At 37.1% G+C, this 20,179-nt stretch overlaps 2 protein-coding genes across 6 annotated transcripts in view; one reads left to right on the forward strand and one right to left on the reverse strand.

Moving 5' to 3' along the window:
• Window positions 1-20,179, reverse strand: part of LOC141487602 (uncharacterized) — a 111,274-nt gene that overhangs the window by 21,211 nt on the left and 69,884 nt on the right. The gene's annotated exons all lie outside the window — the stretch shown is intronic.
• LOC141487574 (uncharacterized) lies at window positions 241-7,938 on the forward strand. Its single transcript, XM_074186709.1, has 3 exons — window positions 241-456; window positions 540-7,390; window positions 7,474-7,938. Exon 2 carries the CDS (start codon window positions 2,072-2,074, stop codon window positions 3,686-3,688), a length of 1,617 nt encoding a protein of 538 aa, XP_074042810.1. The 5' UTR covers window positions 241-456; window positions 540-2,071; the 3' UTR covers window positions 3,689-7,390; window positions 7,474-7,938.

Consider the following 20,179-nt stretch of genomic DNA (forward strand, 5'->3'; position numbering starts at 1 on the left):
AATACAATTGTTTTGGTTCCATCATTGCTTTATGTAAAGAGAGACTTCAGAAAAATCAATACCACTTATTGAACACATACCTGCCATATGGGTTATCTATTCTAAGGGACTATTTCTTTATAAATATACTGAACTAAAAGGAAAGAAAACAAAAAAATGAAAAAAAAAAAAACACATCCTACTTGATTTAGGCGGAAATATCACTTGTGCCGATGTCGTCTCGAGTTTAACTTGTTTTGCTCTTCTCTAATTTGAGGATAAATTCTCAAGACGTGAAATTTGTGCTGAGGAAGTAATTGGTGAATGGATTTACAGTTTCTGTTGGAATCATTCCGTTGAGTTGGTTTTTTTTACTCCTCTAGCTATCGACTTAGTCGGATATTTTTTTGTGTTTACCGGCACTTTGTCTTCTGTCCTTGCGTAGGACAGCTACGTTTCAAGCCACCCTTCTTCCACGTAAGTTGAATTTTCTTATTTTTTTTTTTACTTCTGGATGGTCGAAAATCCTTATTATTTTTTTCATTGATGTTTTCTCCTAGGGCTTGTTCTTCCACCCCTAGATTGTTTGGGGCCTACTACCCTTGACTCAAGTCATCTTTGTTACCCGGAACGAGTCCTGATGGGTAGGTGTTATCCTGCGCTCCAGACGATCATCCCTGAATAGATCGGTTCCAGTCCAGGAGATCTGACTTTTTATCCCGACTCACCACCCTGAATAGAAACATTAGATCCACTACCTTCATATTGGACAGAAACAGATAAGTCTAGCCAATAAGACAATTATTTTGAATTCCTTATTTATTTATTTATTTTTTTAATTATATAATAATAGAATATCATTATAATTTGTATGGGGTTGTGCTACGAAAGAGTTAGAAGAAATTGTATATGCTTATGTCGTTGATTATTCTAATGTGAGACGCAAGTGAGATCTCCCTTGAGTACTATCTCAAATGTTCATGTTCATTGATCTAAAATCAATAATAAATAAGGCGAATTCATGAGTCAGGTTCGTTTGATTCACTTGGAATTATTTATGATATCAGAACCCGCTATACAGAGAACCTACCCCCAAGCTAGGCAAAGTTTGTGTTTTAGTTTTCAGGATTATAGTTGATAAGGGGAGTCACTAGAGCACGTTAAATATTTTTCTTATTATAACTTTCAGGTAAGAACAAACCCCTGATTAGAAGAACGATATAATTTTGTTAATGGTGAATATCACCAGATATTCTCCCTCCCCCCTTATGTAATAAGATGGCGCCCAATAATTAATTCTAGCTGGTTCTTATTTTTTTTCTCATGTGTATTTATTCGAAAGTGATTTCGCCTTGTGTTCGTCGAACGATATCGCATATATTTTTTGTAAATTGTTTTTTTTTTGGATTTAAAGAAGCTGTCAAGTACTGATTTATGTTTCCAGAATTGCTTAGTTGCATATATACAGGGTGGTTACACGTTACCATAAACTTATTTGTATCATTTTTTTTTCACCTACAGGGATGATCGAAAGAGTAATCAGGTATTTTTGTTGTCGTTATTGAGGAATTTTCAGACATACAGGGATTTTTAGACCAGAAATCAGGTGCTTTCGTTAGATCACATTTAAGTATTCTCTATGGTACAAGGTGTCTCAAAACTGCCCGTGGTTTTGACTTTGAATACTTAAGAGTTATCGAATCCGCAATCACTGACCTTAGTTTTTTTTCTTTCCTTTATACAGGGGTTCTCGGAAGAGTATTGAGCTGCATTACTCTTGATAATAATAAGTATTTTTAGGCATAGTAATAACGATTTTCTAGCCAGTTATTACTTCATTACATCACCCATAGGTATTTTTTTTTTCATAATACAGGGTACTTCGTAAGTATCGTTACCGTTTTCATGTTTTTATTTTTGTCTTGAAGTGATAAGTGTTTCAAAAGGCATTCACTGACCTTATTCGTTGACGTTTTGTCCTTTGATTGAATAGGGGTTTCAGGAAGTTATTTGGGTAGTTGTTTTTTTTTTTTCGGGAAATCGAGAGATATAGTTATTTTTTCATCTGAGTAATATTACTTTTCAGTGAAATATGGAAATCAACAGATTATTATCTGATGAACTTTCTTATGAACTATTAGTAAGAGGTGCGGTAAGTGATGGTTCTGTCGATGATAAACGAAAACGATTGAGAATATTTTTGAAGTTAGAGAAATCAGGTAATTTTTTGACCAATTCAGTAGAAGGATTAGACCCAAATAATGAAATTCAAATTTGTGAATCTAAAATTGAGGATTTGAATAGTATCGTGAAAAATTTTGACTTTAATAATACAGCGAATGAATATGCGAAAGTACGAACTCGGATTTTCCATGTAATAGGGCGTTTGAACCGGGTAATTTCGACAGATTTTACTGAATTGAAATGTCAAATGATAACAAGGGCCGCTGAACTCCTTGATCAATTAGAAGAGTCAATAAGACAGAACAGTTTATCAGAAGTCCTGAACCCGGAAAACCAAGGTTCAATTCTAGACCAACCTAATCCTACACTCCCAGTAATAGAACCGACTTCCAACAGAGAAATGTTGTCACACTTATTAGATGCTCCTCTTATTGATTCATTGGGAGCAGGTGAAAAAAAATCTGATCCCACTGGATCACCATGTCCGGTCGAACAGTTGGTAACAGGTGTTCAGTCTAAGGTGAATATAGTGGATGTCCCACAAGGTGAGATACAGGTTGGCCCTATTTATAAGGCAGGCCAAGCCACTCCATTCAGGGAGACGGAACACAACTTGCATTCTACTTTAGGAATTGAGCCTAGAGTTCGGCGAATGGGGTTGCAAGATCTTGCCATGCCACCCGTTGAAAGTCAGTTCAATATAACACCATATCCGGTCACGTTGGATTTTTCACGAAGTTTCATTACGATTTCGAAATGGAATGTTCGATTCAATGGACAGGGTAGCGTAACAAATTTTATTGAAAGGATTGAAGAGCTCAGTTATGCTTGCGGAATAACAGAAAAAGAGCTTCTTCATAGCGCTGTCATCCTGTTTTCAGGAACAGCATTATCGTGGTATCGTGCAATTCGAGATAGCCTTGATTCTTGGAGCAGTTTTAAAGCAAAGCTCCGCTCAACTTATTTGTCCTCTGAGTATGAAGAAGATGTTTGGGGCGATATTCGAAATCGAACTCAAGGGGCTGAAGAGAAAACTGTAATTTTTAGTGCTCAAATGAAAAATTTGTTCAGAAAGCTTTCTCAACCTCCGAGTGAAGAAATTCAGCTGAGAATTATTAGACGTAACCTCTTACCAGTTATTCAGAATCAATTGGCCCTATACCCTATAGGAACAATAGATGAATTAGAAAGAGCTGCTCAAGCCATTGAAGATGTGCAATTGCGCACAATGCGCATGCGCCCACCTCCCACTAATCCCAGTATAGTTGCGGAATCTGAGCTTATGTACCAGAGGCCCCGCAGACCACAAGTTAGCGCCATTCAAGGGCATGCTTCGTCTAGTTCTGCTACAGACGCTAGTCGAGAGGTATGTTGGAATTGCAGAGAGATAGGCCATTGTAAACGAGACTGTACTAAAGCCTTCAAGAAGCATTGCTTTAGATGTGGGAAAGCAAATGTTACCTCTCGTACATGTAATGATTGTGTCCGTTCGGGAAACGCGACTACGAACCATCCGCGGGTCTAAGGATGAGTTCGGAGAAATTCGACCCAAAATCATATAATGATAGTATAGTATGTCTTAAACCTGTTCTTGCGTATATTTTTGCACAGTGTGAAGGCGATAACCGTCCCTATTTAAATTTAACCATTTTTGGTATACGCTTCATGGGTCTTCTGGATTCAGGAGCAAATTTTAGTTTTATGAATATGAAAGGTTGAAATATTTTGAAGAATTTAGGAGTAAAATTATTACCTTCTCGCGTTGAGAATTGTACCGTTGCAAACAGTCAATCCTGTTCAGTTTTAGGCTCAGTCAGTGTTCCTATTCAATTACAAGACGAAGTTGTTGTAACAAATTTGTTGATAATTCCAAATCTTTCTCATACCTTGATTCTAGGTATAGATTTTTGGCTACAAATGGGTATAATCCACGACTTACGGAAAAATTGTTGGTCCTTTCAGAGTTCCCCTCCAGATGTTGCTTGTGTCAATTCTTTAGTGGCTCTGGATGTACTGACAACTTACCAACGAAAAATTCTGAAGGAGTTAACTGAGAAGTATTTTGGGTTAATGGGTAATAAAATTGGTTGTACCAATCTGATAGAACACAAAATTATTACGGAAGGGGAACCAATTAGGCTTAGACCTTATCGTTATTCACCAGCGGTACAGAAACGTATCGATGAGGAAATTGAAATCATGCTCAGAGATGATATTATTGAGCACTCCGATTCAGCGTGGTCTTCACCAGTTCTTTTGGTGCCCAAAGGTAATGATAAATGGAGATTTTGTGTAGATTATCGGGCATTGAATCGTGTCACGAAAAAAGATGCTTATCCCATTCCTTACATTGCTACGATCCTGGATAAGTTACGCAATGCAAAATACTTGAGTTCACTCGATATTCGCTCGGCATATTGGCAAGTTCCAGTAGCTTTGGATTCGAGGGATAAAACTGCCTTCACAGTACCCGGACGTGGTTTGTATCAATTTAAGAAAATGCCGTTTGGGTTGACAAACGCCCCTGCCACTTGGGAACGTCTTGTAGATCGTTTATTTGGTGCAGAAATGGAACCATATTCATTTGTCTACTTGGACGACATTATCGTCGTTACCGAAACGTTTGAGAAACACCTTGAAGTGTTAGAGATAATATTCCAAAAACTATTATCTGCAGGATTGACGCTCTCTCAAAAAAATGTCAATTTTGCCGGAACGAGTTGAAGTACCTCGGGTATGTTGTGGATAAGTATGGGCTGCATGTGGACCCTGACAAAGTTAGTGCGATATTGAATATCAAACCTCCTACAAATACTACCGAAGTAAGGAGAATCATTGGGATGGCATCATGGTATCGTCGGTTTTTACCACAATTTTCTACAACGATTGCTCCACTTACAGCATTATTATGCAAACATAAAAAATGGCATTGGTCTGAGGATTGTGAACGATCCTTTCAGTTTATCAAAAATTCATTGGCTTCCGCCCCAGTTCTCACTTGTCCTGACTTCACCAAACCATTTATTGTTCAAACTGATGCTTCCGCTTATGGAATCGGTGCGGTTCTTTCGCAGGAGCATGATGATGGAGAACATGTAATTTGTTACATATCTCGGTCTCTTTCTAGAAGCGAAAAAAACTACTCCACCACAGAGCGAGAATTACTTGCCGTCATTTACGCATGTGAAAAGTTACGACCATATCTCGAAGGGTATAATTTTAAGGTCATTACTGACCACCATAGTTTGGTGTGGTTACATAATCTTAGAGAACCCACAGGCCGCTTGGCTCGTTGAACTCTTCGATTACAACAATTCAATTTCGAGGTTGTCCACAGGAAAGGACGAGATCATGTCGTACCCGACGTGCTAAGTCGTTCAGTCCCTGAAATTACCAGTATCGATCCTCTCTTTATCAATCAAGGTGGATCAAAGAATAGAGAAGATAGTTGGTATGATTCTCTACGAGAAAAAGTCTCAGCACATCCCTTGCATTATCCTGCTTGGCGATGTCAGAACAATTTACTTTTCAAGTATGTGAAATGTTCATATCCAAACCTGCGAGACGATAGCGAATTTTGGAAGATAGTGGTACCAAAAAGTCGGAGACTGGCCATATTGAAAGAAAATCATGACCAGATGTCCTCAGGACATGGAGGTATTTTCAAAACCTATGAGCGCATTAAAAGACGGTATTATTGGCCTAAGATGCGGTCTGATGTTGCGCGGTATGTTGGTAAATGTAAGGTTTGCTTATCAAATAAACCTGTTCTTCGTTCTTCGGCAGGCTTTTTAGGTAAGCCCCAAGAAGTTACGAAACCATGGGAAACAATAAGTGTCGATCTTTTTGGACCTTTGCCACGTTCCTCGTCAGGTTATAAATTTGTATTAGTTATAATGGATGTATTCAGCAAGTTCCCACTTTTCTTTCCGATTCGTTCAGCCACTGCTTCCGCAGTGACAAAGATAGTCGAGGAGCAAATTTTTCTTGTCTTTGGATGTCCTAGGTATTTACAGTGTGACAATGGAGTCCAGTTCCGTAGTACCTCATTCTCAAAATTGTGTGAATCCTACAGAGTGAAATTATTCTACACTCCTAATTATCACCCTCAATCAAATCCCGTCGAGAGAGTGAACGGAGTACTCAAAACCATGTTGCGTTGTTATATAATGGATAATCACAAGAACTGGGATGCCCTTCTTCCCAAAGTTGGTTGTGCCATTCGCTCTTCGACTCATGAAATCACTGGACTAACTCCATATTTTATAAATTTTTCTAGAGAGTACGTTGGTTCTGGCGACCTCCATACGTCTCCAGATTTTGCAACCAGTACCCCACAGGACTTACTGTTACGTTCACAACAGATTGTTCAGGTCTATCAGGATGTACAAAAACGAATCGCTAAGGCCCATAAGAGTTCAAAGAATCGTTACAATCTGAGGCATCGTCCAGTTAGTTATACAATTGGTGACTGGGTGTACAGAAGAAATTTTGTTCTGTCGGATGCCACAAATAACTTCACTGCAAAGCTGGCCCCAAAATTCGTAGGACCCTTTAAGGTTAAAAATAAATTGAGCCCAACTACATATGAGTTAGCCGACAAAGATGATCGCCCGAAAGGATTATGGCATGTGAAAGATTTAAAAGCAAAACCTCCTGACTCTGAATCTGATGACGAATAGTTTAGGTGATCCCATTATGTTAAAGGAGAATTACGGAGCATTTCTCCTGGGGGTTGATGGGGGATGTTACGTGTTCCAAAGTTTCATAATTCAAATACAATTGTTTTGGTTCCATCATTGCTTTATGTAAAGAGAGACTTCAGAAAAATCAATACCACTTATTAAACACACACCTGCCATATGGTTTATCTATTCTAAGGGACTATTTCTTTATAAATATACTGAACTAAAAGGAAAGAAAACAAAAAAATGAAAAAAAAACACATCCTACTTGATTTAGGTGGAAATATCACTTGTGCCGATGTCGTCTCGAGTTTAACTTGTTTTGCTCTTCTCTAATTTGAGGATAAATTCTCAAGACGTAAAATTTGTGCTGAGGAAGTAATTGGTGAATGGATTTACAGTTTCTGTTGGAATCATTCCGTTGAGTTGGTTTTTTTTACTCCTCTAGCTATCGACTTAGTCGGATATTTTTTTGTGTTTACCGGCACTTTGTCTTCTGTCCTTGCGTAGGACAGCTACGTTTCAAGCCACCCTTCTTCCACGTAAGTTGAATTTTCTTATTTTTTTTTTTACTTCTGGATGGTCGAAAATCCTTATTATTTTTTTCATTGATGTTTTCTCCTAGGGCTTGTTCTTCCACCCCTAGATTGTTTGGGGCCTACTACCCTTGACTCAAGTCATCTTTGTTACCCGGAACGAGTCCTGATGGGTAGGTGTTATCCTGCGCTCCAGACGATCATCCCTGAATAGATCGGTTCCAGTCCAGGAGATCTGACTTTTTATCCCGACTCACCACCCTGAATAGAAACATTAGATCCACTACCTTCATATTGGACAGAAACAGATAAGTCTAGCCAATAAGACAATTATTTTGAATTCCTTATTTATTTATTTATTTTTTTAATTATATAATAATAGAATATCATTATAATTTGTATGGGGTTGTGCTACGAAAGAGTTAGAAGAAATTGTATATGCTTATGTCGTTGATTATTCTAATGTGAGACGCAAGTGAGATCTCCCTTGAGTACTATCTCAAATGTTCATGTTCATTGATCTAAAATCAATAATAAATAAGGCGAATTCATGAGTCAGGTTCGTTTGATTCACTTGGAATTATTTATGATATCAGAACCCGCTATACAGAGAACCTACCCCCAAGCTAGGCAAAGTTTGTGTTTTAGTTTTCAGGATTATAGTTGATAAGGGGAGTCACTAGAGCACGTTAAATATTTTTCTTATTATAACTTTCAGGTAAGAACAAACCCCTGATTAGAAGAACGATATAATTTTGTTAATGATGAATATCACCAGATATTCTCCCTCCCCCCTTATGTAATAAGTTATATTTGTCTTCTCATAACACCGATGCAGAAAGTTATGTGGCCAATATAAACACAGATTTGCACAAAACATTCCTATACTCGGAGAACCATGGACTGAAAATCAATCCAAGTAAAACTTTGGCCTTATGCATAGGGTCTCAAAGGCAAATAGTAGAAAGGCTCACTCTCGATAACGCAGCCATTGACAGGGTAGACAGTGCTAAAAATCTTGGCGTAATCATAGATAGCACATGAACATGTGACAAACATCTTCAAAGTATTCTTCAAATTCAAATCGCTATAAAATTCAAGTATTAGTTATCAGAAGAAATGAAACTCCGGTTAGTTAAAACTCTTATTTACTCCCATATCGACTATTGTTGTTCTGTGTATTACAATTTTTTGCAGCAATATAACAAGCAGAAGTTATATAGTCCAATATTTGATAAAAATTTTTCGTTTAAGTTGCTTCAAACTAAAACACCTAGTTATTTATAAAGTTTATTAAGCAGGTATTCTGACATACATATGGTCAATTTGAGAATTCAACATACCTTGGCACCGTACTTCCAAATTTCAAGAATGTTTTTCTCATATAGCCCCTTCTTATCTGAATGAAATTTCACCCCTTTTCAATCATAATATTCATCAATTTAAGAAAGAAATAAAATTACAGATGCTTACTGCTCAGTGCTAATTCAAAAGATTTAAAATTCAATGAATGGTAGTGCAATGAAATTGTTAAATTGACCAAAATAATGTTAAGAATATTAAGAGTTATTAGCAACTATATGATCTATTATTTTTTCTCTTCTCTATCATTGTTATGATAGTAAATGAGCATTTTTATAATTATTTTCTTACACTCACTGTATAATTTTTGGGAGGGGTGAAAGATAACCTTTGGCTAACCCTTCAACTTTTATGTATAGATGTATTTTTTATGAATTATCATTATTATTGTTATTATTATTATTATTGAATTTGTGTCTGCATGAATCACGAGGTTTAATCTTACACATATACCTGATAGCCCGTTTCTGCAGTACTAATACAGACAGAAGTGCTGATGAATTGCATACTCCCCAAAACGAGGATTCAACGAAGGCGTAATACACTGTTCTGATAGTTTTGATTCCCAAATTTATTGAAGTTACCCTCACTGCATAACATCCGGAACAAATTTTAGTTTTAAGTTTTTTAATATGCTCTATGAGAAATGTTCTTAGGAAAAAGTGTATTTGTAGTTAATTGGTAGTTCTTTCTGATCACGAATCTGAAGGAATTCTGAGCCTATTTTGCCCCCTAGTATGTTTTACCGTAAAAATGGGGTGTTCCATCGCGAGTGGCGGACAGTGTATATCACTTTGGCCAACCCCATTCAGGTGGTGTGTACATTTTGAGTATTTCCATCACTACTGAGAGTTTCATAATTCTACCTCGATTATTACGGAAGATACGGGGGTGTTTCCAAGAGAAGTGAGACACACTGTATTAAGTAGTAATTTGATGATGAAATTATTACAATCTTGAAAAATTTGTTGTTACAACCTTAAAAATAAGATTTCACTCAATCCTTGTTTCAGCAAGCGATGATTTAAATATTCAGCCAAATAACACTCCTGATTCCAGCAAATTTCCCTGCGGCTTAAAATTCAGATATAAACACGGAGCCAGTCGAGCAAATCGGTTTCCGAAATGGATATTTCTTATCAAAGCGTACAGTGAAGGGCTTATCCTATTGTTATTCAATATCGAATATGAAACACCCGTATAAATTCCCGCAATTTGCTCGCTCAATTTCCAGCAGCTTTCGACGTATCGTTCGAGTGCCAGTTGAGGGATTAAATAAATCCTGCATACCATATTGCAATACGCGCCACCACTATGTCACTTTGTTCTTCGCCACCCTTGTCTTTTGTTTGTTCGAATTAATCGTGGCGAGTTGATTCAAATGATTTTTGGTGCAACTTCTATCCTGAATTTCAGTTGAGGACCAGATGAGTTTATTTATTTTCGTTAATTTATTCATATATTTCTTAGATGAAGGAAATAGCTGAGAATTCTAGACAAATCACTCTTCTAAATTGTACATATTGGCAAACATAATACTGGAGAATATTAAAGACTTTGTAGAAACGAAGACTAAAGCAAATTCAAATCCAAGATAGAGTGGATGTAAACATTGACATGCCCTACGCACGTGATATTGAAAATCCCAAGAACTGGCCAGGGTCGTATTCAGAACCAACATCTTTTTGATCGCAAGTGCTATATCATACTTAGGAAAACGTTTTTACAATAACGAGTGAAATGCACAAGTTTTGCAGTTTAACGGGAAAAATGCAGATAATATGTGTAATATAATAAGATTTTCATTGGATTTTTCACAGCGCACTCAAGCATTATATGAAAAGAGACGTAATTATTTCTTTATTGATAATTTTTTATTATGTGTAAAATCAAAAGGAATATTAATCATCCTCATCCTCACCGATCTGAATTATCAGTGGCTCGATTTGTGCCTCTATTATGTTATCAAGCTTCCACATCTTTGTCTCGACTTCCGATATCACATGCCGAACACACTTCTCCCATTTCTCCGCTGTGACTATTTTCAAAGCCTCAACAAAAAGTACTTTGATATCTGCAAATTTGAACGTGGTGTTATGCTGAGCTACAAAATTCTTGAATTTCACTAGTTCAGACTTCCATTGTCTACTATATAAAATGATTTGAAATCCCTGAAACAAGTAAAAAAGAATAATTAAAAAAGGATAGCTGAAAATAACAATTATATTAAGCAACAATAAACCTGAAATGAAATGATAGTGAAATAACCTACAAGTAAAAATATAATAATTGAATAAATAAAAATTAAAGGAATGAAAAAAGAAAATAATAAAAAAGTGTAGAGATTCCAAGTCACGTTAGTTCACGACGTTTCGATTGTTGGTATCTACAATCGTCTTCGGGTGATGACTGGACTGATTCCTCCGAGAGATGACTATTTATAGGTCGTTGAAATACTTTCACTTTCTCTGCTTTCCATTTTCCGCTTCACTGATTCCGTGAGAGATGACCGTTTTGGCGAGAGTTGACCATCTTTCGTTTGATGATGGGTTTCCATATGTTTCGTATTTCTACGCTGGCCTGGCTGAATACGTTTTTGGACAACATGTATACAAAATTCTTCACATACGCCCATATTAACTCGATGGGATTGAGCTCGCAGCGGTATGGAGGCAGGCGAAGGACAATTTTGTTTTGGCCTGCTGCCATCTCATCGGCTATATATTTTTGGTATTCAAGCTAGCGCTCCTTGACAATTTTTAGTAGCTGTACTCTTAGCATTGAGTCTTCAAAGCTAATATTCTTTTATCGCAGCCAATTTTGGATTTCAACCTTCTTTGAAGACGTTGTCGGAATCTTCTCTAACCGTCGCGAATGATAAGGTGCATTGTCCATTACAATCACAGCATTATCCTCCAGATGGGGTAGAACTTTGGAAAACCACTCTTCGAAAGATTCACCGTTCATTTCTTCGTGATAATCTCCAGTTTTCTTCGACTCGAAACACCACAGCCCTTCAGCAACAAACCCATTCTCATTGCCGATATGACAAATAATAAGCCGGTTTCCTTTACCTGAAATTATGAAGAGGTATGTAAGTAAGTAAAACAAATACGAGGGTTACTTTTTATATATTGAGATTGAGGCAGGTCTTAATATAAATATAAGTTTACCTGATGGATTTGTTGATCCGGTGGATAGTCCATCTAGAAAGGCCCTCCTAGATGAGGTCATAGTTTCATCGACCCATACTTTAGGGGTAGTATGACCAGCATTAACCCAGGTTTCATCCATGTAATAAATTGTTCTCTGTTGTTCCCTATAATATTTAATTTTGGTCAAATACTCTCTCCTCCATAACACAATTTCCTCTCTATCCAATATCTCTATCCAATAATAAACTATTGCGCCCTCGTTTTTTCCATACAAAATTCAAATGTTTCAATACTTTATGGAATGTTGACCGCTTAAAACTTGACAATAAAACATCTTCATTTATTTCTGTGAGTACTTTGTCTGTCTGAAAAAGTACTCGTGCACTTTCCTCCTGATTGCATGTTTATCAGCATCATCTATTGATTTTATAATGGTTTGACGATTCTGATATGTATTTGGTTTGGAAAATGTATGATTTTGTTTATATTCCCGTAAAACATTATAAATCAAAGCGCAACACACTCCAATTTTATCGGAAACTTTCGATACGACTTCGTCGATAGCCGATGTCTCAATTTCTTCCATCTCTTTCTTGAACACATTTAAAATCACTTCTTTCATCTCAACACTCAAATGTCTTCTTTTGGATCGTTTCCTGGCTGGACTCACAGGATAGCTCACAGTGTCATCAGCAGTGCCTGTACTGGACATCTTGGAAAACAATTTTAAACAATATACTTTAACGCACGCCACACAAACACGCAAACGACTGATTACAACCCTGTGCTGGTACCGAACTCGTACCATGAAGGCGAATTCACCAATGAACGCTGCCCTTTCCATCTGACACTGAGCGATCACGTGAACATCACGCTTCGGTTTTGTTTTCTTTGACTCTATCTTGGATTTGGATAGACTTTAGGTAACTATCAAAATGGATTCAGGTCAGGAGGATCGACGATAAATGCTGTATACACACACTGGACCAAATGCTACAAAATTTATGGAAATATAGCAGTGGAGTACTCGTAGTATTTAATGACTTCAAAATTGCTTTTGATGCTGCAGACAGAAACATAATGATGTGTGCGTTGAAGAATGTCTAAATACCAAAAAAACTGAGAAAATCGACAAAAATGACACTGGGGAAATAATAACAAGATTGAAATTAGAGAATAACACAGAGGTTCAATACGGACCAAGAACAAAGCAGGGAGATGCCATATCCCAAACAATATTCAAGCTAGCGGGTTAGCTGTCCTTGTTCATCTTTCATGCTGTTTTTGCCGAGTGCATCGGCTTGGGATGTGGGGGTTGGGCGTTCCACGTAGCCCCGCTAGATACGGAAATAATAGAATCACTAGTGGTTCTGTTATTCCCTAACTGAATGGCATCCCAACGATGGCTTAATCCTAAGGTGTGTGTATCCGTGCCGAGAGGATGAATGACACTGAACCTATCAACTGTCTCCACGGAACCTTCGAGATACCGGGCGCCCTCTCGTCGCTCTAGCTACTCGTGGGACTTTTATGGACAGAGTAAACTTAAAAATCATTTTTGACGCTTAGTCTACAGAGGAGATGGATGTCGAGTTTACGACTCCAACTGGCCTACCTGTAAATTTAGATCAGGAGCGAGTCAACAGAGAAGATTGCTGTCGAGTTTACGACTCCAACTGGCCTCCCTGTAAATTTAGATCAGGAGCGAGTCAACAGAGAAGATTGCTGTCGAGTTTACGACTCCAACTGACCTTCCTGTAAATTTAGATCGGGAGCGAGAGCTTCTCAACTCTCCAACTCCTTCCTGATCCAATAACTGAACCTAAAAAAAAAGTTTGGTGGTGCAGTCAGGAAACAACTCAGTTGTCTCCTCAAGAGCGGGATACCTTATAAAACCGCCTTGCACCAAATTTTTGAGCGACGTACGCAGAATCTGTCTAAGGTGGAGAAACAAACCCCCTATGAGGAAGTTAGCAAACGTTTGCGCTCAAGTGATGATTCACCAAAACCAGAGGCGAAAAAGCCCTGCACGGTTGAGTCTAAGGTAAGGCATCGTTAGGTGTATAGTCTATCCATTTCCAATTGGAACGTGCTATCAAATGTAGTTGAGGAGTAAAGGCTCGGCTAGCTGGACTGGCTGAATACTAATTTTTTGTCGTTTCACAATATTTCTTTATCAGTGCCGTGTGTTCGTGGGTTAGGTGAGGTAGTGAGTGGTTTTGCAAACCGATTTTTGAAAACTTTTTCTAGAGATCAATTACCCTAACACCAAACTGTTATTTTTGCACTCGACGTGCGTTTCGCTAACAAGGTCAATTTGCTTCTCCTGAAGATCAGGAGAAGTAAATTGATACTGAATCTAAAGACAAGGGTTAGCTGACAAGGGTTACCTAAAGTTTTTTGGTCCGATGTGGACTTTGGTAAATGATGACTATCCTAATTGATTTTTCTGTAATTAGTTAGTGGAATAACTACCTACAAATTAATTTGTTAACAATAGATTAAAAAGCGGACAAATTAATTTGCAGGTAGTGGTTCAACTAGTTAATTACCGAAAAATCAGTTAGGATAATCATCATTCAACAAACAAAGTCCACATCGGACCAAAAAACTTTAGGTATATAAACAGCTAACCCTTGTCTTCAGATTCAGTATCAATTTGCTTCTCCTGAAAATGCTAACCTTGTTAGCGAAACGCGCGTCGAGTGCAAAAATATCAGTTTGGTGTTAGGGTAATTGATCTCTAGAAAAAGTTTTACCAAAAAAATGTAGTATCAACTTTGGAAATGATTTGATATAAATTACTCGACTATCCCAATTTCAATTACAAATCTTTAGAAACTCTACGAGGTGTCTTATTGTCTTCTGGTTCCAAAAATAAAGAATTGAACAATCGGATGGTCATAATGGAATCGACACACATCTTCTTCAAGGGGAAAACGTGTTATAATTTTGCATGCCGGAAATGAAAGTGGTTTCGTACCTAACGTTTTGCTTCTGTCGGACAAAATATAAAAGATTCGTATGCAGATTACCACGAAGATATGACTGCAGAGTTATTCGAAACCTGGTTCAGTGAGCAGCTTCTCCCAAATATTTCCCCAAACTCGGTTATTGTTATGCATAACGATTCGTATCATTCTCGGTCAAGCAGACATTGTTGATTTCATGCCAAATCATGACATGGAAATACCCGAAAAGATTCCAACGAAGAAGGTATTACTGGCGACCATAAAACAACGTAATTTCAAAAAAGAGTATATTATTGATTCGATGTGTGAAACACCAGGTCATATTCTCTTACGTTTGCCTCCATACTATTGTGTATTCAATCCAATTGAAATGGTTTGGGCCACAACGGAAGAAAGCTTGCGAAAACATAATCAGTCACCGACTTTGAATGCTGTAGTGCTTGACAATATAAGGCGAGTGGTGAATAAAGTAGGTAATAGTGATGTGTGGAAGAATTGTGTGTCCCGCGTTATAAAAGAAGAGAACACATATTATGTGCAAAGTTCCATAAATCCGATCGTTATTCAACCCGATGATGATTCCACCTCATCCGAATATAGCGAAGAAGAATTTTGATTTTTCTAGCAATTTTGTTGGCCTCTATTATTTGGTAAATATATATTTGACGAGAATTCGGTATGATTAATTGTGTTTTCATTGTATTTTAGAGTTTTCGACTCGGAAATCAACTACCTTAAATTTCGAAGTTTCTCATAATTACCCATGGTGAAAAATTCAGTTGAGATAACTTTTCCATGGGGTGATCAATTGCTATGATTGTAAGAATAAGTAAATGAAAAACTACCACTGAAAAATAATATGTCGACGCCTATGTCGAGGCGGGAATTCCTTCTCTGTGCTGTTCCAATTGGTATTGGAAATACTGTAGCTGTCGTGTAAAAACCCTCATATGGAAAGGTTGTCGCGGGTATTAAGGTGGGAATCTTGCACCTTGACTATCCGACTACCTCATTAACGATGAAACAGCAGAGCGTATACTTTGTGCCTGCCCCGCTGGGGACCGAATCAGGTTTCTAGAGTTCGGCAGAGCCGTACTCTTACCATGTGAGCTGAAAGTCTACTCACCATACACACTAATCGGCTTCGTTAAGAAGCTGGATTTATTTGGTCGAGTGTGAATGGATGTGAGCCACAATGAACTCTTGCGGGTTGCGGTGGAGGGTCAAATAGACCCACTCACTTTGTACCTAAACTAACCAAACCTAGTATTATAATAAATATTGAGGAAAACAAAAAAAGCATTGGATCGAATTTTTCCTCCACTGATAAAAGGTAATACTTCGATACCGGTCTGTAGGTGATATACTCGATTGATTCCAGCGTGGTCCTGCTGCAGGATGAACAACAAACATCTGCAAGACTAACCTTTGGGAGGTATTGTGCATAAATATTTGTCGGATATAATTCATGTCCGGCGTGGTATTAGCCAGGGAAATACTTATTTTTTGACAGGCATTTACCAGAAACTGTGTATGTACATTTCTCTACCTAATATTCGTTCGAAGGTGGTTGACAATGTTTCATGGTGAATTTCATCAGTTCGGACTTACATTGTCTGATATTATATAAAATGATTTGAAATCCCTGAAACAAGTAAAAAAGAAGAATTGAAAATGAATAGCTGAAAATAACAATTATATTAACCACAATAAACCTGAAATGAAATAATAGTGAAATAAAATACAAGTAAAAATAGAACAATTGAATAAATAAAAATAAACAAATAAAAAAAGAAAATAAAAATAAAAAGTGGCGAGATTCCAAGTCACGTTAGTTCACGACGTTTCGATTGTTAGTATCTACAATCGTCTTCGGGCGATGACTGGACTGATTCCTCCGAGAGATGACTATCCCTTATCCCCGCTTTCTATTTTCCGCTTCACTGGTTCCGTGGGAGATGACCGTTTTGGCGGGAGTTGGCCATTTTTTCGCTTGATGATGGGTTTCCATATGTTGCGTATTTCTACGCTGGCTTGGCTGAATACGTTGTTGGACAACATGTATGCGGCTTCCTTGAATTTTCTCCTAAACCAATGTTCCTCTCTGTGCAAGATCTCAGCTTGGGACCACTCGATGTTGTGTTGATGGGTCCAAACATGGTCTGCTATTCCTGATTTGCTGGTTTCCCCTCTCTGTGTGTGTTTCTTGTGCTCGGCAATGCGAGCATTCAATGGCCTCTTAGTTTCACCATTATAGGATTTTCCGCACTCACAGGGTATCCGGTAAATGCAATTCTTGGAATTGCAGTCCGCGTTTGGTGGCCTGGTTTTCGTGAGGCTGCTACGGATAGTGTTACCGGATCTGAAGCAGGTTCTGATGTTGCACATGGAACCAATTCTTCTTATCCTCTCCGATAATCCTCTGATGTAGGTAAGTGCAAGCATTGGTTGTGACGGCTTCTCTTCCTTGCGAGGCTCCTGCTGTCTTCTAGCCAAAGTCTTTTCTACCATCGCTTTGGAGTAGCCATTCCGTTGAAGATCATTTTTGATGATGTCTAGTTCCTTCTCGAGACCTTCCTTCTTATTACAGAGCCCAAAAGCACGGTCTAATAGAGTCTTGATGATTCCTCATTTGGTCGATTGATGGTGGTTGGATTCGTGGTTCAGATACTGTCCCGTATGAGTGGGTTTCTGGTATACAGATGTTTCCCACTTAGTGTCGGTCCTCTTCACCAAAACGTCTGAGAATGGCAATTCGTTGTGGATTTCCTTCTCCATTGTGAAATTGATGGAAAATCTCACGCTGTTGATGTGTTTCAGGAAGGTGTCTAGTTCAGTATTCCCATGGTTCCATATTATGAAGGTGTTGTCAACATATCTCAAACAGACTCGAGGTTTCTTGTAGGCTTCTTCAATGGCCAGATTTTCAAACCAAAACGGTCATCTCCCACGGAACCAGTGAAGCGGAAAATAGAAAGCGGGGATAAGTGAAAGTACTCGAACGACCTATAAATAGTCATCTCTCGGAGGAATCAGTCCAGTCATCACCCGAAGACGATTGTAGATACTAACAATCGAAACGTCGTAAACTAACGTGACTTGTAATCTCGCCACTTTTAATTTTAATTTTCTTTTTTCATTTCTTTATTTTTATTTATTTAACTGTTCTATTTTTACTTGTATTTTATTTCACTATTATTTCATTTCAGGTTTATTGTGGTTAATATAATTGTTATTTTCAGCTATTCATTTTCAATTCTTCTTTTTTAGTTGTTTCAGGGATTTCAAATCATTTTATATAGTAGACAATGGAAGTCCGAACTAGTGAAATTCAAAAATACGAAGTTTGTAGAAATCATTGACATTAAAAAGCGCACATTGTCGCATACACTCCAGAGGGCGCTGGCTGACTGGATGATAATATGGCTAATATTCCAGTAACGTTGAATTTCTTATTTTTGGTGGGTAGCATGAACGGATAATTGATTTATTTTATTGGGGTTCATGAGCATTCGAAAACTATTTGAAAATACAGCTCGTTAAATTCTATTAAGAATCATATTTAGATATAACTTATACTATATCAGTTATCAAAGCAAATATTATTGTCCATTTTTATGCTTAATTCGTGGATTCGAGCGATCTTATTATTGTATATTTATTTGTTTGCTCGCTTTATTCTCAAAAAAAATGAATGAATGATTACAGAAAATTTTAATAGATCGTTCATTTTGTCAGGAAAATGGAGTAGTCATATCACAGTTCATTGGTATATTCGGCAACTTTTTCTGATCTGACAGCTGGCGTAGGAACAATTCGTATTTTCATCGAGTTTAGTTTGTGTGTGTTTCAAAAGTGTTTTAGAGATATATTTGAATATTAATATGGTGCATTTTTGTGCTGATTTTAATTGTGTGGAAAGGCACAAGAAAACAGAAAGCGCATTGGATTATAAGTGAGTTATTTCATAGAATGAGTTTAGGTTCCCAAAGGATAAAATGATGAGAAAAAAAATGGGTAAAAGTATTGAAAAGAAAGAACTACAATCCATCTACTCTTCCAAAACTTTATAGAAATCATTTAAAAAGTGACTATAAATGAAACGGGAACGAAAATATTGAATATGATGACACAGTTTTTCATTTCAACTTCAAGTATTCTCCACAGAAATTATTATGTGGAGTTAATCCTGTTAATGAAAGTATGAAACAGAATTGATTGAATTTTATCATATGATTAATGGTATTATTACCTCAGACGCTTTTGTTGGATCAGTTCGAGTACAATCAATTCTGTCTATTCTTGACCTCATTCAATCTTCCTCTGAAGTTTTGGAAGATTCAACAGATTACCCAAGCTAGCCTATAACGCTTGAATTTAGTAGCTATTATGGAAAGAAGTACGTATGTAGGAATCGTTTTTTTATAATAAATTTCAGTTGTAGAGATTGAGGATTGTAGAATAAATTGAATATTTGAAATGATTCTTCAATCCAGTTTGTTATATTTTTTGATTTTCATAACTGTATATTATAAAATAATGCATAAAATCATAGTTTAGGTAAATATTTTGTGATCTATCGACTGTGTACTGATTTCAGATATAGAACTTATTTCCAAACATGATTTTTCGTCTACATTTCATTCCATGTGGAGAATTTTTCATTAATTGAAACGTTAACGGGTTCATATACACTTCCATAATTGAATTGATAATTATACGCTCCGTAAATTTTACGATTTGGCAATGTTGATTATTTCTATTGTTCTTATTGGTCAATCGAACAAGAATCGGGAATAGGGGCGTGATGTCGCCAGCCTACCAAAAATAATGAAACAAGCTCATTAATGAGGAACACCAGTACTTTTTTCGCATATAAAATATCATCGATATGTTCAATAAATCTATTTCCGTCCCAGTCTATGTGTTTTCGTATAGAGATCTTATCCAGAATGAGACTAACTAAAAGCTTGTGTTCCGTTTTAAGTCTTAAAATTTCCAACTTCATTGTTTTTTTGGCGAATCAGTATCAGTTCTTCTGATATTTTCAGTCGTTACTATTACTGAACTTGCCCTTCTTAAAGTGGATATGAACGATAGGGCACTACTAGATGGACCATATAATAAAAATTAAGGAGTTACATTTTTTAAGAAAATGTTTTTATTTTGTCCGTATAAGTTGTCTTTATCTTTTTCAATTTATTTTGTATTATGAAGTTGAATGAATATAATACAATCTAGAAATGCTATATTTTGTCGGACAGACTTTCAATAGGACCTTAACGCCATCCACTGACTTTTGCGTC

This window comes from Leptinotarsa decemlineata, unplaced genomic scaffold (assembly GCF_025532065.1).
Source record: "Leptinotarsa decemlineata unplaced genomic scaffold, Ldec_3_MD MMD2_P_RNA_scaffold_4, whole genome shotgun sequence".
In the NCBI taxonomy this organism is placed as follows: Eukaryota; Metazoa; Arthropoda; class Insecta; order Coleoptera; family Chrysomelidae; genus Leptinotarsa; species Leptinotarsa decemlineata.

What these genes read in the sequence shown, in the direction of transcription:
- LOC141487574 (XM_074186709.1), top strand. Translation starts at nt 2,072, where the DNA reads ATGGAAATCAACAGATTATTATCTGATGAACTTTCTTATGAACTATTA.